Here is a 23194-nt window from a genome sequence, read left to right on the forward strand (position 1 = left end):
AATTGGTGGATGACTTTTCGTTTCAATTTTTCTGATTGCCTTATTCTCAATAAAATTGATTTTTTGAATAAAAACATTTATTTTGATAATGAAATAATATTGGTAATGGAAAAAATAATGAAATAATTTATAATAAAGGAAATGGAATAATAAAAAATTTCGAATTGCCACGTCTTTTTCCCGCGCAAATAATTTGTTGAAATAAATTGCGACATCTGTTATCGGTTTTGTCAATTGATTTTTTTCGTCGCAGTGTTGTGTTTCAGGAGGTTAGGAGCCCCTGGAGGAGCATTAGAAGATCGTTCTGGAGTCTCGACCAGTGCCACAAAGGTACGAGTGTCCTTAGAATAATTATTGTTGTTTTGAGTGAAAATTTACGAACTTTCGATTGAAAATTACCTGGGAGGGATGGAAGTCGTTGAGGTACCCGAAGACTCAGCACCCAGGGCTCAATTCACTGTCAATGATTTGGATATTGAAATTTTACCTCTGATTTACGAAATCATTCGGAGGTTCGTCACTCAACTTTTGAAATTGCGAGTGTATGAATATTTTTATGGTTTTTTAATATTTCCATGATTATATTTTTATTAATCTAGTGTTGAGAAGGACCCGTATGACAATACTCAGAAGGCCAAAGAGTCACAGGACACTAGTCATAAAATCCTTGAACTACAGAAGAAATTGGATTCAGCAAGAGCTCAGGTGAAATATTTAAAAAACTATTACCAATCGTTTAATACATTGCGATTGCAAATGGCTGAAGCTTATCATTTATTGCAGATAAAACGTTTACCGGGAATAGAGTACAGTAAAGAGGAGCAATTGCAAAAACTGGAGACTCTGAGAAAGCAGTTGAGACTGAAACGAGAGCTTTTACTGAAGTATCGCAATATGTGCACCTTCGAAGTGCCAAAAGTTTCTTAATTAAACGAGAATTCATTAGAATATAATTTATCTCACAAGAAAAATCGGCGAGAGGCAGAGAAGACAGTTAAAACACTGGACTATCATCAGGGGAATCAGCAGAAGAAGAGAAACAATATAAGAAAAGATAATTGACTGATTAATTAGTATAGATTGATTAGTAATCGTAATCTGAGCAACAATGCTGCGATTTTTAATGAGATATCTGGCCAATAACGAACGTTTGGTTTCGAAATTGGCTGAGAGCAAGCCAATGAGACGAGCAGCTCAATTTGTCGTCTACGTCTGGCTCAAGACGAAGTCGATTCATGGAGTTCAGAATCTTTCTGCTGATCCTAGAGAATTTGCTGCGCAGCTTAAAAATATAGTGAGGAAATACGCGAGTAATATCAGGGAGGGGATCGAAGATGCTAAAAAAGAGCTGAAAAAAAAGTGATTAGTGGAGATAATTGTAAATGACGGATTTTCGAATTTTTTTTTCTGTGATTGCACTGAGAAAACAATTATTTCTCTCAATTAAAATTCTCGTTTCAATTCTTGTCTTACGTAAATTCGTATAGCACAAGTGAATTTGATTGGTAGAAATGTTTTTCTCAGTGCGGAGGCAACATAAAATAATTTTGAAGTAATTAAAGACACATTATCATTTGAATTTGAAGTCTATTCAACATTCGTGGCTCCTTTTTTAATCCCATGGGAAATTTGATCGTTCATTTTAATTTATCATCTCTTTTTTTTGAACGACGCTATGAAAAACCCTACACAATCGCTTCCAGGACCAAATCGGAGTACTTTCAGAGCATTATCAGGGGTGAGACCGTCGACACTGTATCCTGGGGACACAGTAAAGTTGTCCAACTCAAACGTCTCGTATTTTTCCCTGGCAGACGTTAATTCCAGATTGGGAAATGTCTTCAAAGCCCAGGCGACGATTCCCTCGTTCTCAGAAATAGTAACCGTACACGTGGAGTACACTAGGATACCTCCAACCTTGAGCAGCTCCACAGCCTGATGAAAACGTCAATAAAAAAAAATTTCAACGATTTTTATTCCTAAGTTTCAATCCCTCCTTAATTTTTGACCCACAAAATCTTGGAGAATCGATTTTACTCACAGCAGAGAATAATTTCCTTTGGAGGGGAACGAAGGATTTCAATTCTTTATGATTTATCTTGTTGAATATCTGGGGCCTTTTTCCAAGGACACTGCAGGGACCATCCAAAAGGATCCGATCGAAAACTCCTCTGGAAAATGGTGGTCCAGACTCAATTTTTTTAAGTTCCACTTGTGATTCGTCGACTGATTTTGTCGAGTCAAAGCAAAAAATTCGAACGTTCCTGCAGTTGAAGTCATGGCACTGGTTTGTCAATTTTTCGATTTTGGATTTGACCTTTTCTAGAGCGATCAAGATCCCTCGGTTATTCATGAGGAAGGATATGTGGGTGGTTTTGTTTCCTGGAGCGGCGCAGAGATCCAGAACTGATTCCCCAGGACTGGGATCCAATATTCTGGTGCAAATGATAGAGGGAAAATTCTGGAATAGACCGAACCCTCTGGGGATCTCCTCTTCGGAAATTTGGGGAACTCCAGATATTGTCTCAATCATATTTACTGCAACTCCAGTACCACTTTCTCCATCGAGAAAAATGGAGCTTCGATTTTGGAGAAGAATTCCATTTCCTAGGTATTTTTTCGGATGGAGGAATTCCCTCGTGAAACCTTTTTTGCAAGCACCTGAGACGTCGGCGAAGACGCTCACCACATCTCCTATTTTCGAACCTAATGAATAAAAATTCAGAGAAAAATAGATAATAAAAAATGTAAATAATTTCCGGAAAATTGATGAGTACCTGAGGTAAGACCCATTACACCTGGAGCGAACACAGGTGCCCCCCTGAGGACAGCAGACCCACATAAAGCGTCCACAATCACTTCTTTCGATTGCAAAATTATTCCTGAATTGTTATCCACTTCAGAATTATTTTTTCGACTAACAACGATCAATTCTGGAATCCTGAGAAATATGGAAAAATCGTAATCATCGATTTCCTGTAAAAAAAAATAAATAATAAAATAATCGACTGCGTGGTCTTGCAATTTTACCTTTGCCCTGGAATTTCTTAAAATTCGGATTAATTCATCAGAATTGTTTATTGGAGGAGTTATTCGCAAAACAGTATTTTTTGGAGTAGTCTCGAGCCAATGAATCAATTCTCTGTATTTCTCCTGCAAAATAATCGCAATAGAAATTAATAATTTCCAACTAGTTCAAGTTTTAATAATTACTTCACTGATTTCGTCGGAAATATGTTCTCCGCTAATTTGAATTTTTTTCAGATCATTCTTCAATTCTCGTTCGATTTCCTGCGAAAACTTGAAAAATGACTTTTCGTTTTCCACCGGCATGTCGAACAATTAATTATGTTCACGTCTGTCAGCTGTTAGGTTAAGGCCGGGCCTTCTCGAGTTTTAGTGAGTTTTTTCCCCTGGAAATACTGGGATTCCCTAGATTTTATATTAAAAATTCCGTTTTAGGATAAATCATTGGTTCACACGCTGGAATTTTTCCAGGGATTTTTTTCTAATAGGATTTAATTAAATAAAATAATCGATGAAAAATTAATGATTGTCACTCTGAAATTGAAAGTCCCCTCCCCATAAAAAAAACAGAAAGTATTTTTGACCTTTTTATTTACACGTAGCTCACTGACGATTCATCATGATTACAAAAAAAATATCGTCAAACATCGATAAAATTGCACTTTAAAATCATTTTAAAAAAATCTGTAGCAAATGATGAGAAACACCTGGAGACAATAGCACGTCAAGATCACGTCTAAAAAAAAATTCTATTTAAAAATCATTAAAATCCACCAAATAAATGCGTCTAAACCCACGCCCAAGATGGCGTGACCGGCCCAAAATGGAATCGGTCAGGCTGTCCAACATGCGTCACCCCGGGGAAGTCCCTTTTCCACTCGAAATCATTTCCAAGGTATCCAGGACCGGAAGTTGCCTCGAAAGTCCTAATTCCCCCCGACCCAATCAGCACCAATTTAGTATCAATATTACCAAAAGGAACAGCTACTACCTCAAGATCACCCCTGTAACCCATTACCTCTTCTGCTCCAGGTGTTTCCCTGAGTAATTTAGAGTTCAAGGTCGAATTAACTTCGTAAGAGACTGAAGTGCTGTCTCCAACTTTGTTTGTCTCCTGAATAATCTCTCCCCTTTGGTCTTGTATCTCAATTCTCTCGACTCCTTGAAGATGTTCCCCATTTTCTGGAGGCACTTGAATCTCTCGAAGATCCGGTGACGCGATTGTCGGTGAGGGGATAGACTTTTTGTGCTCAAAGACTGATTTACCGTTGCAGAATAATAACTTGGTAGTGGTGAATATTTTAGTGTAATCGATTGCATGAGTTTCGGACGGGTGTTGCTCGATTATCCAGAGGGAGATGTTCTTGGGAGTTGTGAGGATCCACTGGACAGGTCTGGAGATGTCCTCAGGGGCACGACGACGTGCCAGATAACGGCCCCAGGACAGAGCGGAAGTGGCAAGCCAGTTGGAAGACATTATCCTAGCTGATGACATCACAGTGTGCTGAGACAAAAAAAAAAGGAAATGCTTCATGAGAAAATGATCTGTGGAATTGGTGGGAGTTGTGTCTCAGGAACTCATGAGGTAATTATAAATAATATTTACAGATTCCGATTTTTCTGAGACAATAATTTCCCCTTCTGTCTCCTCGCTGTCAGGTTTGAATGGCGCCAGTGGGGTACCAGCTATGATCATAATCTCTTCCATTTTCTGGCCATAAAGAAGGTAATACTCGTCTTGTGATGATAATGCCCCTGGGTACGATGATGCCACGACTGAACGAGTTGCCACTCGAGCTGAATTTTTAGCCGAATTAAGGTGATAACCGAATGTGTATTTTTTCAATAGTCTCAACATTTTTTGATATCTGCAATTAATAATTCGTCATCAGTCAACATCTATCGATGATCCATCACCATTCGTCATGTTCCACACATAAATTTACCCTTTGATCATCCACTGGGAGTTTGCAAAAGCACACAAATATTGACTCATTAAAATTTATTGATTTTATTTAAAAAATTGGAATGCATGTGAGAAGGCGAGATGAATTGATGCTACTGTTGAAATCAGGACATAAAAATCGCAAGATAAAAATACAGAGAGACGAGAGAATGAAGATGACGTGAAATCACAAATGTGTAATGAAAGAGCAATTTCCCGCATTGTTTACTCAACGTGAAACACTTTATCGGGAATTACCAAAACAATCTTTTGAGATTCAATGAAAACAATAACAAGTCATGAACGTACGGTGCAGCTGTGCTGTGGATTATTCCAATCAATGCCTCGTGATTGTTGTCATCCTTTGGCACGGATTTCACGAGAATTCCTCCAGCTTCGACGTTGAAATTCCTCTCGGAAGTTGGATGATTCTCAGAGCCAAAGTTGGGTATGTCAGAGGCCATGGCAAGCCAAAGGAAATCCTCATGTGGAATCTCTGCCGAATTTTTGCTGCGTTTGACCGCTTGTCTCCAGCCTTGCTCCAGCCCAGCCAATTGAGTGTAAAATAATCGTACCTAAGAGTCAAATGGAATTACTCGTTAATCTTCGATGGGTCAACATCGGATTCGTCATTCTATTCCTTTTCCTAACACGAATGATTGATCTGAAATTATTGTACTCAGTGTTTACCATGTGCCAGAAAGGATCGTCAGCGGCGAGAGCATTCGCCCTGTCTTCCGTGGCTTGAGCGTTTTCTTTTAGACCTTTTCTGATTTTGTTGCAGACCTCCTCCCTTCCAATACATGGTGCCTCAATGGTATTGTGCCAATGGTGATGGATGAGCTGCCAGGTAAGACTTCCCTCGAGGAGTCCAGCTGCGTAAGCTTGAACAGCATCTGGATAATTCGGTGATGTTTCAATCTCCACAAATGACCAACCGGTCTCTTGGATTCTTGTTCTGTAGTACCCCCTTGCTGCTCGTCTCGGTAAAGTATCGAGGTCATTACCTTGACCCCAGAAGTCAATTTTGTATCCCACCTTCGGATTCCAGGTAACTACCGCTGCGTATGTTCCGTCGTTGTCAATTCTGGAAATTTGGGACAGTCCATGAAGAATTATCGTGTGAATTCTGATTGCAGTATTATGTCGTGACCTTGGGGCGCGATGTCGCGACATTGGAAGGCTATGATCCAAACTCAAAACAATGTAACACGACATTAAGGTGTAATTCATAAAAAAATTCTCAAAATTCTATCAGAGCCATATATTATAATATCGAAACAGCATCTTCTGATACTAAAGATCAATGTTTTAAAACCGAAAATTAATGTCGTGATTTTCAGATTTAATGATGTTGTGGAATTGAGAAGGAGTAAGTGACAAGATTGTTCTTTGATGTCAAGTGTCTTTTCCATTTCATGTCGGATTGTCATGACTTTACAGGGCATGATATCCGTGTGTCTAGCCGTGACCTTGAAGACTTATGTCGTGACACTGGCGCGTAATGTCGTGACATTGACGCGTAATGTCGTGACTTTCAAGAGACGGCCGGGGGGCGAGTGTTTATATTGAGAGAGGTGGAGATTTACCTTCCGAATTCACCGAGTATAATGGCGCCGATTCCCATAAGGGCAACGGCAACCAAAATATAGGTGGCGATACGGGTCTGCAGCCAGGAGGCTCCCACTACCTTCAGCATTTTGGTTCATCTGTGAGCTACGTGATTGGTAAATTGTCACTCCCCTCTGGCATAAACAGTGTCGGTCAAAAATAATTTTTTTTTTTTTCACATGAATTAAATCAGTGGTAAAACGACCTTCGGCGTTCTCAACCCATCGATTACAGATTTTTTTTGGTACTCCTTGGGGCCTGCGGTTGTTATCACTTGCAGGCGCCGCACGACCGGTTTCTGTAATCAAAATTTTCTCTCGTATTAAATTTATGATTTTTCTTCGATTATCAGAACCTAAAATTTATAAACAAATCCTAGAAAAAAAATCATTGATTTCCACCTAGAATTTCTTAAAAGTTTAATTATTCAAAATTTTTAATATCAATTTTTCAGTGAAAAAAAATCGATTATCAAATGAAAAATAATTCATCAACACACGGTTTTCATTTATTGATTGAGACGATTGTCTGGGGTTAATTAAGATTGATAATTACTCTGCTGAGATAGTAATCCAATAATAACGGTGATTTAAATTAAATTTGCAGGCGACTAATTTTTAATTATCAACTGCGTATTACATTTTCTATTTTCCAACTCGCTCACCTGCTTTTATTCTAATTTATCGATGCGTCATGTTTTACTATTTTCTCTATTATTTATTGAGGATATTGCACATGGTGAGTTATCAATAATTTTTCCAGCCAGGAAGACACGTGAATAGTTTATGACTTGAAAATTTATGCTTTATTCCGCTTGAATTGTCACATCTAATCTGTTACTTCTTTATTTAAATAAACGTGGTTTATCATCGTCTGCACTCGTGACGCATGGAATATTTCAGAAATAGATGGATTATATTTTTGGAGATATTCCGCGAGGCAAAATATTTGGCATCACCGATATTTTCACCGATATTATGGAATTTATCGAGTGTCGGATTGGAGATTAAATTTTTGGTATTTTTTTGGATGAAAAGGGTGAAGGGAAAAGGAGGCAATACATTTAATTAACAATTGGTTTTGTCGGATTATTCTGGTGGTAATCCCCACGTCATATGAGTAATATTGATATAAAAAGAATCGCTTGCGATCTGGATATTTCTTCTTCCCGATTGTTATCGTTATCACTTCGCATAAGTCAATGGCGGTGGGATTTATCGCCTCGTGTCTCTCCTATCGCATTATCAGCGCGTGCTCACCAAAATAAAATTGCTTTAAACTTTCCAGCATTTCAAGCGAAAAATTACCGATTAAACAATTTTTTTATTCGAAATTCTGACAGAAATTTCTTATTTCGCCAGATTGAAGAATTTTTATTTAAATATTGAGTTATGGAGTTTTTTTATTAAAAAATTCACAGCTCCATGTTTTTATTATTCACGAGACTCAAATGATAGGAATCACCGATTCCAATTTTTTTTTTAATAGAAAAAATCCACACCAATAAAAAAATTAAAAATGTTGAAATAAAATAGAAATTGTTTAATTATTTAAATAAAAAAACAGCGGAGTTTCAAATTTTTGTTTATGAGAATTACATTACAGGAATTATGAAATTTTCCCGGGTTTTACCGGTTAAAAAATGGATTGAACAAAAATAAAAAATTCCAGGAATTTCTTATCAACAAAAAAACATTTTTTATTTCTAAATTCAAATAAACCTTTAAAATCCATTTCCCCGAGATGACGTGCGACCACGTGACGATCATGACCCCGAACCCCGGAATTCCATTTGAAAAATTCGCAAGTCCGATATAATAAAAAATTAAATAAATAAAAAATCCAGCTGACTAACATCCCCCCAAAAAATCCTAAAATTATTTTAAAAAAATCAAAAATCTGTTGGTCTAAAGTTAATAGCGGTGAAATGACGTGGAAGAGTCAGACGGTTAAAATGTCCGGAAATGTTCTAAAATAAGCCGCAAATTTCTACTCACAGTTGATGAAAAAATCCCGTTCGTTGAATCGCCACCAGAAATTCGTATTTAAACTCATAGAGATTATCACACCAATCTATCAATAAAATGATAATAAATAAATGATTAATCGCTGAGGACCGCTCCGACACTGAGTCCAAAGCGATATTTCATTCACTTTTAACTTTTAGTTGCACCTTCAATGGCGTTCCACGCACTACTACTTCGTGTTTTAACTTCGGTGAACATCGTAGGCTGGTCATGTGGACGAAGATATTGTCTGATAAATATTCGGGTGGGGAGAAGAGTGAAAAATGTCTGAAGACGCTGCCATCAGAGAAATATTCGGTTAAAATAATCCAAATGTTTTCAAAAAAAATTCTACCCCCGGCGAATTTTCCCGGAGAATTTCAAAATTCTCCCTCCATTATTTCCGCTATTTATTCATTCAGATAATTATTTAATTATTATCACATTCACCATCAACTTGATGAATTCAAAAATCATTATTTTTATTGTTTAACGATGTTATAAATTTATTAAAAAAATTATTATCTGATAAAATGTATTTATTATTGATTTTTATTTATTTACTCAGCCGAATTTATTAATCTTTAAAAAAAATAATTTCTAGTCATGAATTGCCTAGAATATTTTGGATTATCATGATTCCATAGAAATTCAGATATTAAACAATTAATTTATGGATTTCATATTTTCGCAGTGAAAATTATGAGAAAAATATAAACTTTCGTCGTATTTATGGATTCGAATGTTTAATTATCGTGTGAGTGTTTAATTAAATGATTCACACGGCCTGAAATTTAATCGTACCTAACTCGATGATTTTTCTCGGGGAGATGCTCTCTTGCTCTCGGCTTTTTCCTCCAATCTTGTTTTTGCTTTATTTTTCAGTATTTTTAGAGAGACGGGGACGATGGCTTTAATAATGCGAACAAAGTGCAGATTCAATTGGAGTTAATCAGCGCTCGTTCCAACGATTAGGGGATACAACAACAATTTATAGTTATACACATTATTTTTTGGAGATATTATTTTTATTCCGACGAATCGCCTGAATTGTTATTCAAATAAATAAATTGATAAAGTACTCATGAATGAGTTTAAATTATAAATTATTTAAAAAAATGGAAAAATCCAAATCCCCAGAAACTCGTGATAAAACACAACAATAATATATAACAATAATAATATAAAAAATATATAACAATAATATATGATAATATAAATAATATAATTTATATATTTTATTTATATTATCATTTTTAATAATATTAAAATAATATTAGTTATATAGCTAGGATGAAATTGCATCGAATAGGAAAATCTCATTCTGTTGAAGAATTCAATTTCGAAAATTGATAAGAGAATATTTTCTTGTAGGCAGTTCGTGTGTTATCAGAAGTTTTGAGGGTGAAAACCGCGGGAATTTCCTGATCAGTCGATTATACCCCGAGGAATTTCTCGATTGCTCTGTTATATACGAATAATACGAACCATGAGACACGTATTTTTCCCCTCAACTCTTCATTTCGATGTGAGGGTACATTCCACACGATCTGTCCCTTTTCGACGGGAATGCTCCACGAGGAATTCGATATTCCAGGGTGTTGCTCACATATTCTGCATCTCTCATCTGACCCATTTATTTTTATTAATTTTTAGTTGGTGGTCTCATAATAAAATTTCATTTCAACTTGTCATTTGGTATTCGGAAGACTGAGAGAAATGTAATTGATAGGAATTCCTTGTCTTCAGGAATTCCAGACAAAACGTGTTTAAAGAATTCATACAATTTTTATTTATAACTTTTTTAAATACTACACCACTCATTAATTAATAATTAATTAATTTTCAAAGGGTTTTCTATCCTGTGATCATGAATTGAATTGAATCCCGCTCTTTTCATCTAGTTTATTTTATTTAAATCGGGGATGTAGGATAGTAATGATTATTTATTTAATTATTTGTTTAATTGTTATGGGATAATCTGTGAAAGGCCTGCGATGATTTTAAAAATATAGAAATATTATTAAATAATATTATTAAATGCGATTCTTTTATGGTTGATGGAATAGAAATCATGGGAGAAATAAAATAAATTAAAAATCGATTGTTATTAATAAAGAAATGAAACAGAAAAGCGAAAAGTTACTTTCGACTTTGAATTGCAGAGTAATTTGGGTTTCTTCTGAAATATTTATAATAATACTTATAATAACGAGAAGACTGAACAATAGAAAAGTACCTGAGGTGAAAAGTAATTGAAAAGTCATAAAAATTCCACAGCGCATGCGTTTCCCGGAAAATCCCTTGGGTTTATCCTCTCGGCGCCAAATTCATCAGTTCTAATCCGGAGAAGGATCGAAACCCTTCGAATATTCAGACCGCAATTACTCCGATTTTCTTCATTGACAATTTATATTAACAATAATTATTTAAAATTATGAAATTTCTTATTTTAGTTTTCATTTTTTCGCGGATGATTTCCAGTATTTCCGGTCAATCCGTGCATTCTGTACCTCTCGGGTCTGAAGCGAGTTTCCATTGGAGGTAAAAGCAATAAAAATAAATAAATAAATAATTAATTAATTACTATTTCTATTCTAAACGACAAAAAAAGGAAAAAAATTTCGAATCGTCAGAAAGTGGATGAAAAATTCAGGGATTTGGAAAAATAATTTATTGTATCTGTGAATTGTGAATAATTTAACAACAAATTGTGAATGATGAGATTTTCCATGAAATTGTGGAGATCGGCTCGAGCAATTGCTCCGATTTTTTTTCCTCCGGTTTTCACTCAGGAAAATTCATGGTATTAATGAAAAATTAATGCTCTGTGTGTAATTAGTTTAAATAATTGTTTTAGGGTGAATTCCGGGGAGGAAAATGTTGTAGTTGAGGTTCACTATTCAGGTGAGGAATTCTCGTGGTTTGCAGTTGGATTTTCCGATCGTGGAGAAGTCAAACCGTCGGACTATTGCATATTGTGGATCGATTGGCACCGAGGCGTCAATTTCCACGTAATTAACCACTAATTATTATGAAACAATAGATCAACAATAGAAATCAATATTCAACTAAGTCGAAACAATTTTTTATTATCGAAACCCCCAGGACTTGATCTTTTATTGAATTTAACGTACACACATTCACTTTCAATCCTAACGAATCAATTCTTTTTATTTCATTTTTTTTTAATATTTAATTGATACTTCATGACTTCATGACCTCACAGCGATGACACAGCCTCAACCATATTTTTTATACTTAAATTTATAACGCCATTAACAATGAAAACATGATTTTTATCGAAATCATTAATTTGACATTATAACAATAATTAACTAATTATGATCCGAGGAAAATATCGGAGTCTTAATAGTTGTTAAACTAGTTTTTATAAAAACATCGATACAACCACCCCCTCTCCTCCTTCCCCTTCTCTAATCATTTATTGTTACAAATCTTTCTTTATACGTTATTTGAATTTCGAATTTATATTGTTTAAATTAATTGTTGAAGGACGCATGGGCAGATGATACTGGAAGAATCCAGATTGACTCGAGTCAAGATTGCACTGATTTTGCGTGGAAGAAGCCAGACACGAAAAACGTGACTAAATTCACTTTTACCCGAAAGTTTGACACCTGTGACGAGCGTGATTACATTATCGAGGTATTTTTATAAAATTCTAATTGTTCATTATTAATAACAATAAAATATGAACCACCGATGAATTTTTAAAGATATTAAGAATATTTTTTGATTGAATGAGAAAATGGGAAATAATTGGAATTGAAATAATTCGTTCATTAGAGGATTAAAAATAAAATAATTAATTATCAATTATTGATTGCCGAATATATCAACAATAATATAATTTTTCGGTGATAATAGAAAATTAAATTATATCGAAGATAATGTAATTAAAGGAATTATTCCATTTTGGATTTCGATAGCGAAATGGTAAACTGGGACTGTGAATTTTTTCTCGATATCTCGACATCGAAAGGAGATATCGATTTTTTCATAGAAACCTTTTTCGTAGCTCTCGTAATTTTCTATAAAAGATGTTTCTATAAAAAATTCGCTATGTCCCTTGAATTCCGAGATATCGTTCAAAAACTGGTCTCGAAAACAAGGGACTCATCCTGATTTACTCAATTACTTAATTTACTTCGTAATTTATTTCAATTACACGCTTAGAAAAAAGATGAACAATTAAAATTCAAGGAGGTTTATCTTGATATTATTGAATGTTTATAAAAAATTAATGATTTGGCTTGTGTATGTTTGGTCTAAATATAGTCGCATTATCATTTAACCGAGTGTTTACATCTGTCTTGAATGATCAGAGTAGTAACATTACCTGATAAATAAATCTCGAATATCAATTGCGGCACCCCAGAGGGGCACCACCCACATCGTCTGGTCGAGGGGACGAGGGCCCCTTTCCTCCCTCGATGGATTAAATATCGTCGCGGACTCCACGACATCGGGAATGTCGAGGACTGAATTACTCAGGCCGGATAATCACAGGAAAATTAATTTTCCACCTGACACATGGAAATTTCAACTTATCGCTGATCAAGTGCGAGTTCCGGATGTGGAGACCACGTATTGGTGCCGAGTACAACGACTACCTGACGCTCTAAAGCACAAGTACATAATTACTCTCAATTATTATTTAATTTATTTCAATTTTTTTTAATATTCGTTGTAAGTTCTCGTGAGAATCTGTAACTGGTCATCACCCGAAGGCTTCCGGTTAATTATTCATATTTTTCATACATAATTATTAATATTCTATTATTTATCACTCGAATTTTTCCAAATTCTTCTCTTCCAAGTCTATATTTTTTAAATAATAAATGGATAAATGTTCACATGACGAATAATTAAATATTAAAATAATTCTCTGGTTGAAATTTTGTCACCATTTTTTTAAAATAATTACAGACACCATATACTGCAGTTTGGCCCAGTGATTGAAAAAGGTAATGAGCACTTGGTGCATCACATGGAAATTTTTCACTGCGCTGGACCTCGAGATGCCCCGGTGCCGGCGTATAGTGGACCTTGTGATGCCCCGGATCGCCCTGAAGGCACTCAAGTAATCAACGATTATTGCATCCTGAATTAATTATTCATAAGCTGTCCGCCTTCAGCGGAATTCCCTCGAAAATTGAACGAAATTCTATGGATTACCCACCCCTCCCTCCCCATTTACACGAGGGGATGAAAATCATTCCTTCGCATTAAAAAAAAATCCGGACGTTAATTACGATTTTAATCTCGTTAATTACGAAATTGAAAAAATTCATTGCAGAACCAAATGATTAATCTATATTTTAATTCGTAATTAAAATAATTTTTTAAATTCATAATTCAAATAATTATTTCAATTTATAATTCAAATAATTATTTTAATTTATAATTCAAATAATTATTTTAATTCATAATTCAAATAATTATTTTGAATTCATAATTCAAACAGTTGATGATTAATGAATTTTTATTAATATATTTGTTAATTGATATAATTAAAAGAGTTAACGAGATAAAAAGACTGAATTACAAAAAAAATGAATTGTTGAATGGCGATGACATGAAAAATAATAAAAATAATGAGAATTGTTAACCAGATATGCAAAAAGGTGCTGGCAGCATGGGCGATGGGTGCTGATGCATTTATCTACCCGGAGGAGGCGGGATTATCAATCGGAGGGGAGACATTTAATCCCCACGTGATGCTGGAGGTACATTACAACAATCCCGAATTGCAAAAAGGAAAAATCGATTCCTCCGGTATCGAATTTCACTTGACGAAAACATTACGGATGTATGACGCTGGAGTCATTGAACTCGGTCTGGAGTATTCCGACAAAATGGCTATTCCTCCGCAACAGGTGATTCAAATTTTCCATAATATTCCCGTTAATTACCTCTCCTTTCCCCTAAAATTTCGTAATTCACGTTTTTAAAAAATATTAAAGGAAATATTCGAGCTGTCTGGCCACTGTGTGACGGAATGCACTGGAGTTGGACTTCCTCAAGATGGAATTAAAGTTTTTGGGTCTCAACTTCATACTCACCTGACAGGAACGCGTGTCAAGACCCGACACATCAGGAACGGCCGGGAATTATCACCTCTCAATTATGATGATCATTATTCAACGCATTTCCAGGAGATTAGACTGCTGCCGGAATCAGTTCATGTGTTGCCGGTAATTAGCTGTCAATTACGCTTGAAATTGATTATTAATTTTAATAAAAATTACGGAACGCCGTGGTAAAAATTCTGGGATAATTCCGTAAAATTTCCTGCAGACACATTTCGCTCTGGAATATTTCAATTTTTTTTTTCAGGGTGATTCTCTAATTACCACCTGCACCTACAACACAATGGATCGTCAAAACGTGACCTTGGGGGGTTTCGCTATTTCTGATGAGATGTGTGTTAATTATATTCATTATTATCCCAACGCTCGACTCGAGGTAAAGATTTAAATAAAAATTTATTTATTAATAATTATTAATTTATTAATAATTAATAATTTATTTCTATCGAAATAACAAGTAAAAATATTATTCTACGCTCAAAAAAATTTCAACAATCAACCGCACTTAGGGATATTCCTTCAAGAATAATTGAGGGTAAAAATATTTTGCCAGTAAAATTCTCCTGCGCAATAAACAATTTATACTGCAATCCTTTTATTTGTAATATTTTTAAAAATAATATAATATCGTAATATCTCGACTTGTAAAATTTATCGGCCTGATATTTTTATAATATTATGAGTTGTAATATTTTTGTCGAATACTTTATTATTACTTTTACTTTTATTACTTTTGAATGGAATTAAAGAGAGGGTGAATCTTAATCAATTGAAGACGAAATGATTTCAGGTCTGTAAAAGTGCGATAAGTGATGATGCCCTTCGGACATACTTCAGGTACATGAGGGAATGGGAAAATCAGAAAACTGATTTCGATGATGCCATTTCCCGCAGCTATGGGAATATCGAGTGGACGAAAATTCGAGTGGCTGCACTTCATGATTTGTATCAAGCTGCACCTCTCGGTGAGAATTATTTCACTTAGCTTAGAAAAGTCATGAATAAATAATAAATAAATAATGAATAAATGATGAATAAATGATGAATAAATAATGAATAAATAATTAATAAATAATTAATAAATAATTAAACGATATTCGTTCGATATCTCAATCACCAGATTATATTCCTCCCTCAATTTTCCTGTACCTTCTCATGATTAGCCATGACAGGAATTGCCAACGAGACAACCGTGACTCCAGGGGGGATGATCATCCCTTTCGGCATTTACTCTAATTACCGATCCACTACCATTTATACTAAATAATTGTATAAATAAATAATTGCAATGAAAAATCCTGTTCCAGGCATGCAGTGTAACGGATCAGACGGTTCTCGTCTTCCCGGACTCTGGGATAACATCGCAGCAACACAAGTAAAATTGCCTCTAGCACCACCTCCTCGGGATTGTCCACAACTCTCATCGCACCTGAATGATCTCCACCAGTGAGAACCACCCCGAAATCTCAATCCTCAGTATTTCTGTTTTTATAGTGATCTTGAATTCCCAATGGAAAACGCATTTTCTCATCAATTACACACGAAAAAAAATTCCTTTTCTTTCTCATTGTCATCGTCTAGAGAAATATCATGATTATTATCGGAACCTAGTCGGAATCACTGGGAAATTACACAATTGGATACAAGATTTGGAAAGAATATGAAATCCTCTGAAGTAAATGGATTCTTGGCAATTTATTTTCTCAGTCTAGTTGTTGAATGATGAGAATAATGAGAAAATTTAACTTTTCGTAGATTCACACCAGCACTTCGGCCTCAATGGAGAATTCATTTACTTTTGCGTATATTCCCAGAGTATTATAATCAACCTCTAGTTTCTCCAATGATAACGACAAATTGCTAGCGATATTTTTGTGCTTTCGTGATTGAGTGTATGAATAAATAAAAAATATGTGAAAAACTTGAGTCCATCATTTGAACCTAGCGGGACATATTCGATAATTTTTAATTGAATGAATTATCAGGAAAATAAATAGAATGAGGAAAAAATGAAGTCGAATTAGTTCAATATTTTTTTTATTAATAATAATGGTAGCACAATCGTATGAAAAAGATCAATCTTACTCGATTGTCATAGAATTTTTCTCGCACTCGATATAAAAAAATTTACAAAAAATGTCTTCCGTCGTTACAAAATTGTGTATATTTTAATAAGTATGTTTGGTTATTCTCTTCCATCATTGTTTAATGATCGTTTATTGTAGGAATATTATGTATAGGATATACACACGTCCGCAGCATTGTGGACGGCAAGCCAAGCCTTTTTGCGGTAGACAATGAGTTAAACAACGAGAAATTGTTCTCATTATTCTTGAGACAAATCAAATGAGCCGACTCATCATTTTTTCTCGGAGATGTGAGTCATTTTATCTAGTCTATGTTCAAGGACAAGCGAATTTTACAACGAAAAAACAATTGGAAATCCATTTTACCACAATAATTAACGAGATATTGAAGAAAAATCATTTTCAATTGAATTTTTTCTTCTTGAATATCTCAGAAATTTTACGGGGCAGAATGACTCGTCTGTTTTTTTAATTAAAAAATTTTCCTTGTCTCAGTGAATTATTTCTTTTGTGTTCTGATCAAATCTTCAAGATCTTCAAAGTTCTTCTCAACTTGGAAACTTGTTTAATATTCATTAAAAATTCGTGATAAAATTGTAGATAAATTCAAAAATTTTGCTGCCACTTCAGGTAATAATAGTAATTTTTCGGAGTTGTTGAAATCCGTTGAAGTACAAATGGAGTAAAGTTGCCTCAAAAATGCAATTTCATCAGGATTATATTTTATTTTTGGCACCTACCTTCTAAATTCTGAAAAATACGAAGCACTCAGCTCATTTCGTGTAAAAATACGAAATATATATTCATCTATATATTTTATAAAACCCTCAAAAGACGAAAAAATTGGTAGAAAATTCATAAAAATTGTCTTATAATTTTCCATCTTCCCCTCTTCTCTTCTTTGTTCCATATTTTCGCTCTCGATACTGGTTTATCAGTCTCAGCAGTCGGTTTACCGTAAAACGATTAATATTGTTGCCTTGAAGTACGAAAATATTCTAAAATTAAAGTGACGTATCAAGACTCTTTAATTTTAGCTAAAAAATTAAGTGTAAATTTTCATTTTCCTTTTTCAAAATATCTCGACAAATAGACCGGCTACGGAGTGAAAAGACCCCATCGAATGCCCAAAAAATTTTCCTCATCTGCCTCAAAAATCCAAAAACCTCAATTTTTCGATTAAAAAAAAATTTCCTAGGCTTCGAATAGAATCACAAAATCCACTCCACCTGTAACAGTTCACGTGGCAATCCGCAGAAATCATCATCAAACCTTCCACTTCCTTAAAAAATAACTGCATAAAATTTATCTCCTATATTTTCCAAGAGATCTGATCAAGTACAGCACCGAGGGGATCAACGACTCCATCGGATAATTGCAACAATTTCCGATTCCAAATTCATCTCAAGTCAATTCTTCCGAACAAGATCACGAGATAACTCGAAATTTCGATTCTAACCTCAAAAAGACCTTGAGTAAACAATGACAAAAATGACGAAATAATCATTTTTGCAAATCCAAATTGTTCCCGATATCCGACAGAGTCATGTTCAACCCCTAGACAATAGCACTCGGACCTGAAAATCCCAAAATCGTCAAGCATATCACTTAGTTAAAAAATAACTGCATTCTCTGCTGCTCAAAGTAACACTACATCTAAATACTACCATCGAACATCATTTTTGGACTAGATTAAAGCGATTGATGATTCTCCCTGTTCATCTGCAAAAAACAGTAGAGAATACCGGCTTGTGCCATAACATCAACAGTTCCAGCAGCAAGTGGATCACGGCTCTTTGGATCTGACCTTGAGTTGTTGGTGCCAGGTCTGAGCAATGTTGGTCCAAAGACAGTGGCAAGATTGTGGAGAGACATTTTGTTCTGGCCCTCGTGTTTATTAACTCGCCTGAGATGAGCAAGAAGAAATTCAATGACTGCTTTGTTGACCCCAGGAAGGTTCTCGTGAACCCTCCTCAGGGCGAGGCCCCTATTTATTTCACCAGTTTGAAAGGCCTCAAGATACGCGGGATAAAGGGCATCTGTGAAGAGGGCCTCTGGCATTTCCCGGAGATAAAGCTTGAGAACTCCAGTTACCGAGTGCACATCAACCTGAGATAATTGGAATAATTGAGTTCCAGAAGGCCTTCAGAGGGCCTCAACGAGGACTTCTGCAGACCTTCGATAGAACTTGAAGCGATAATGAGTGCTATTTACCTCTTTGAGCAGCTGCTCAGCTTCGTACGAGTTGCTCTCAAACGATTTCCTCAGCTTTGTAACATCAGATGCCGATCCTGAAACTCGATAGAGACCGACTTCACTCATCCCCCGGCGCTCAACTTCCCTGACGCAGGCAGTGATGATGAACGGGACATCACGTTTTTCTCTCCTGAAATTCCAACATAACTCAATCCAGTTAAACGACGTTGTATATTTAAATTGTCTCTGACAAAGCACTCACTTGCAAACCTGTTGAATTTTAGCGCCAAAAAGCCCCTGGGGCTTGGCACTGGGTACCCTCCTCAAGGTCACCTCACTCGGGACAAATTTAAGTCCCACATCCAAGCTCGCTGGTCCCAGATTGAGACCCCTCTCTACCCCATCTCCCTGGAGCCAACTCCTGCTCAATTTCTGTGTGCATTTACCCCTCAACACACTCTTCCCACCACACTCCTCATACAAGAGCACCCTGAGGTTTTGACTACCCTCGAGCTCCACAACAAATGTCTCCCCCCAAGTTGGTGCCTGTCCCCTGGCAATCCTGCTCTTGGCCCTCTTGAAATAGTGCCCATAACTATCGACCTCTACAACAATGAATAAATCTCCCACCCTCTCCACACCGGGTGGAATGAGCCCCAAGAGGGTTAAGTGAAGATCCCCCAGGAGAAGACTCTCATCCCGTCCTGATCGCATAAGATAAGAACCCATGTCCGTCTGCAGATAAGTCCTGCACGCCGTTACCCACGCCTGCAGCTCATACATTGACAAAGGAAGACTTCCTGGTGGCATTCCACCCTGCTGCAACGCCTCCACCGCCTCAATCCACTGGCCCCGTTCAAACTCACTCGAGAGAAAGAATGTATAACAATTTTGAGCTCTAGCTTGTTTCTGCGAGACTCTCATCACTAGATTTGGGCTTGCGAGCACCAGTTGAGCCTCGAGTTCCGCGAGTTTCTTTCTGTGCTTCTCGGAGTATCTCTGTGAACGATTCTTCTTCTCGTCGTTCCTCTCCTCCCAGAGTATCTGATCTCTCACGGTGCATGCCTGTGAGCGCAGAGAGACAACGTTAGCTGGTGAATTCTCTCGTGGCTCAATACCGTCTTCCGTCACGAGCGCCTCGCTCACAGGAACGTACCACTTGAGCTCAAATGTAAATTTATCTCGTCCTGACGCCTTGTATTTAGCGCACGCTATGACGTCGTTGAAGAGGAAGAGATGACGGAGCTTTCGGTGGCCATCGGCAAGCTCCACGATGAAAGAGTTCTTTACTAAACGTCTTTGAGCGCGATCGTGACTAGGAAACATCGACTTGGTTTGAATGATATTGAACTCGTCCAAGAAATTTCGAGTCATGGCGAGGGCCTCGCTCAAGGGGGCATGATCCGAGTGACTCGCTGGTGTATGTTTGAGAAGATCATGAAGCACCAGTGCATTCTTCTGAACTCGGGCTACGGGCTTGTGGAGGAGATCCTCAAGCGACAGTCCCGGACCTTTTGGAAAACTCTTCAGCCGAATGTCTCGAGTGATTTCACCGAACTGTGAGCTATTGGTGGAACACCGGCGTACCGTATCCGTTGCTCGGGCATAATTATGCAAAAATGCACCATACAAATTGATGTTCGAGGCCATGACCTTGAACTGTTCACCGATCGATGTTTTCGAGTCCCATTTCTCGAGTTTTGAGCGAAGATCGTCGAGAAAGTTCTGGTGGAGTGCGTGCAATTCTGGAATCTTGTAGAACATCGTTTGGAATTCCTCCTCGGAGATAACGGGTTGTGAGGTTGTCAAGGTCGCGCGAATAGCCTTCATGTACTGTAGCATTACGTTGAGGCACTCGACGTAAATCGTTTCTGAGTCGACGACCGAGTTGACGATGCATTTGACCATTGACTGGCGATCGGTGTCGCGATTATCTGCATCTTTCGGGGGTTTCCGCGGGGTTGTCGGCGTGGGGGACTCTAGGGAGCCCTCGGAAAGGCTCAAGGGTTCCGCGTCGGAACTCCCGGTTTCGTTGTCCGTGGAGAGGGCGCGGAGCAGAATTGCTGGCGCCGAATTTGAGGCCTCCTCGTCCTCTGAGTCAATTTGTGCTCGGTGTTGAATAAAATAGTCGATGTTCACGTAGTTGGAACGGTTACCTGGGGATTCCGGGAGGGAGGGGGGACGTCGTGGGGGTTTTTCCGGATTTAGGGGGGGAATGCGCGCGTCTATGTAAACGTACTCGCCGGTTTGATCGAGTGCTACCGAGTCGTAGTACGGCTCTTCCTCGGAGGCCTCACCGTCCCCGTCTTCAGCTTCCTCCGTTGACTTCGCGGGGGAAGAAAAATGGCGGTCAGTTGGGCACGATTTTTTACTGAGGATTACGCACGGATAATGGTATATATGCCAATATATATATATTAGTTTTACGCGCATATGATATATTGCGGAAAAAATTATGTGTAGCTCATGTATGTCACATTACATCATTCTTGGCATATATATATTTTCCGTGAGTGATGCCTCGATATATATGTGCCGTGTGGAAAAGTATGTAAAAATATGGACATACATAGCATTTTTTTAAAGGGCAAATTTATATATTTAAATCTGATATATTTTTCCAATATATCAATTTTTCGATTGAAAAATTTATCGAAAAATCAAATTGAAATAAATTGTAAATCAGAAAAAAAAATAAGAAAAAAAATACCTTTTCAAGTCCATCTTTCTCGGACTCTTCCTTCACGTGATTTTCATCAACTTTTTCCCGTTTTGCGTTTCCCGTGACCTCAATAACAGTCACATAATTGCTGGGAATGTCAGGATCGCTGTTTCTCCTTGGATTAGCGAGTATTTTCGATGGACTCTTCGGAATTTCAGATTTGGGGCGACGAGACGAGTGCAACGAGGAACTCAATTCGGACACACATTTGTCCTGCAGTTTACTGATATCCTGACGAACTGGGAGGGGTGGAATCGACGATTCAGTGGGTGATTCCTCAGGCTTCGATACCTCGGGTGGATTTTTCTCTGATTGTCCATCACGTGGTGGTGATTCCGGTGGTTTTGGGGTCGGTGGAGAGATCGTGGATTTATCTGCGAGTCTTCTGTGCTGTTCAACATCTGCCAGAAGTCTCTCCAGATACTCCACATAGAATTCTTCTTTCTCAAGCTCCTCTCTCAACGCTGTAACCTGAAATAATCGAAGACATATTTCTAAATTACCCCATGCCATCATGTTGATAAATTCCGGATAAATTCCGGATAAATTCCGGATAAATTCCGGATAAATTCCAAATAAATTCCAAATAGAAAGAAATCCTTCTAGACAACAAATCAAATCATCAAAATTGAAAACAGAAAAAATCCTAAACTCTTCATCTGTCATGAACCTCTATATTACCTTCTGCTTGTGTTTTATCAAATTCGCCCTCACATCCTCTTCCCATGCAGCAGGAAGTGCCGACTCCGGAAATCTCTCCACCCATACCCTCTGAAAATCCCCAAATACACTCATTCTACCTCAAAATAATCTCTCAACCCATGAAAAAAGCCACATATCAATGTTTGTCTCTGACAACCTATCAATGTCTCGCGATGATAATGATACCTTCCCAGATTAGTTGAGTCACCAATTTCCCCACGTCTTCCCCTCACCCACAATATCCCCCAACAATCTTTCCCCACAATACAATCACAATCACTCAATAATCCACATTAAAAAAATAATTAGAAAAATTGAAACTTCACTCGAGTCATATTCCCGATTAATCCAGTAAATCACTTGATATAACCCACAGGCACTTGATTACACCCAAAATTCATCCAAAATTAATCCAAATGTTTCTTCATTTTTACCACCATTTTCTCAACTACCCTTTTAGGATTCAACTGCAATTACGGTCTGTCTTTTTCTTCATTAAAATTCGCGTGATTCTACGATAAAGGGCGGTTCTGTGGAAGGTTTACTGATTGCCATCAGCTTTGTGGTGGTATACCGTGTCACACACGAAAAATCATCGATAACAACCAAAACTTCATTACCAATTGCACATAATCCTCAATCCGCTCAAATTAATCCTCGACGTGTCCCAAATTATTCCAATTAATAATCCCCAGTGATTGAACCGCATCACTCCCTTCAGTACTCATTAACACCTCATTAACACCTCGAAAAATTCCTTCGTTAACCCTCGTACCCTCGAC

General features: G+C 37.0%; 6 protein-coding genes across 7 annotated transcripts; 3 read left to right on the forward strand and 3 right to left on the reverse strand.

Annotated features, from left to right (window-relative positions):
- The first annotated feature begins 259 nt into the window (after nt 1-259).
- MED9 (mediator complex subunit 9) lies at nt 260-943 on the forward strand. The gene is made up of 3 exons (XM_011309005.1): nt 260-512; nt 600-705; nt 784-943. The coding sequence occupies exons 1-3, from the start codon at nt 409-411 to the stop codon at nt 925-927; spliced, it is 354 nt and encodes a 117-aa protein (XP_011307307.1). The 5' UTR covers nt 260-408; the 3' UTR covers nt 928-943.
- A 142-nt stretch (nt 944-1085) lies between these two features.
- Nucleotides 1086-1579, forward strand: LOC105269039 (uncharacterized protein NCBP2-AS2 homolog). Its single transcript, XM_011309008.1, has one exon. The coding sequence runs from the start codon at nt 1109-1111 to the stop codon at nt 1361-1363; it is 255 nt and encodes an 84-aa protein (XP_011307310.1). The 5' UTR covers nt 1086-1108; the 3' UTR covers nt 1364-1579.
- On the reverse strand, nt 1473-3350 carry LOC105269038 (putative methyltransferase NSUN6). The gene is made up of 5 exons (XM_011309007.1): nt 3214-3350; nt 3031-3153; nt 2778-2976; nt 2042-2706; nt 1473-1935 (listed from the first exon to the last, which is right to left on the reverse strand). The coding sequence occupies exons 1-5, from the start codon at nt 3331-3333 to the stop codon at nt 1651-1653; spliced, it is 1392 nt and encodes a 463-aa protein (XP_011307309.1). The 5' UTR covers nt 3334-3350; the 3' UTR covers nt 1473-1650.
- A 251-nt stretch (nt 3351-3601) lies between these two features.
- lama (lamina ancestor) lies at nt 3602-8791 on the reverse strand. Of its 2 annotated transcripts, XM_011309010.1 has the most exons (7): nt 8581-8791; nt 6562-6881; nt 5663-6059; nt 5282-5547; nt 4634-4895; nt 4046-4531; nt 3820-3953 (listed from the first exon to the last, which is right to left on the reverse strand). In XM_011309010.1, the coding sequence occupies exons 2-7, from the start codon at nt 6669-6671 to the stop codon at nt 3912-3914; spliced, it is 1563 nt and encodes a 520-aa protein (XP_011307312.1). In that variant the 5' UTR covers nt 6672-6881; nt 8581-8791; the 3' UTR covers nt 3820-3911. The 2 variants fall into 2 exon arrangements, with proteins under 2 accessions (XP_011307311.1, XP_011307312.1); XM_011309009.1 differs by having other exon boundaries at nt 3602-4531; nt 8581-8790.
- A 2153-nt stretch (nt 8792-10944) lies between these two features.
- Tbh (Tyramine beta hydroxylase) lies at nt 10945-16592 on the forward strand. Its single transcript, XM_011309011.1, has 10 exons — nt 10945-11133; nt 11450-11603; nt 12106-12258; nt 12992-13245; nt 13543-13696; nt 14229-14492; nt 14580-14810; nt 14953-15081; nt 15496-15670; nt 16013-16592. The coding sequence occupies exons 1-10, from the start codon at nt 11027-11029 to the stop codon at nt 16153-16155; spliced, it is 1764 nt and encodes a 587-aa protein (XP_011307313.1). The 5' UTR covers nt 10945-11026; the 3' UTR covers nt 16156-16592.
- Nucleotides 16593-16725: 133 nt separating this feature from the next.
- On the reverse strand, nt 16726-22521 carry LOC105269046 (active breakpoint cluster region-related protein). The gene is made up of 5 exons (XM_011309020.1): nt 22392-22521; nt 21699-22181; nt 19251-21313; nt 19007-19178; nt 16726-18901 (listed from the first exon to the last, which is right to left on the reverse strand). The coding sequence occupies exons 1-5, from the start codon at nt 22503-22505 to the stop codon at nt 18485-18487; spliced, it is 3249 nt and encodes a 1082-aa protein (XP_011307322.1). The 5' UTR covers nt 22506-22521; the 3' UTR covers nt 16726-18484.
- Nucleotides 22522-23194: the final 673 nt, after the last annotated feature.

Source organism: Fopius arisanus, unplaced genomic scaffold, assembly GCF_000806365.1.
Source record: "Fopius arisanus strain USDA-PBARC FA_bdor unplaced genomic scaffold, ASM80636v1 scaffold00064, whole genome shotgun sequence".
Lineage (NCBI taxonomy): Eukaryota > Metazoa > Arthropoda > Insecta > Hymenoptera > Braconidae > Fopius > Fopius arisanus.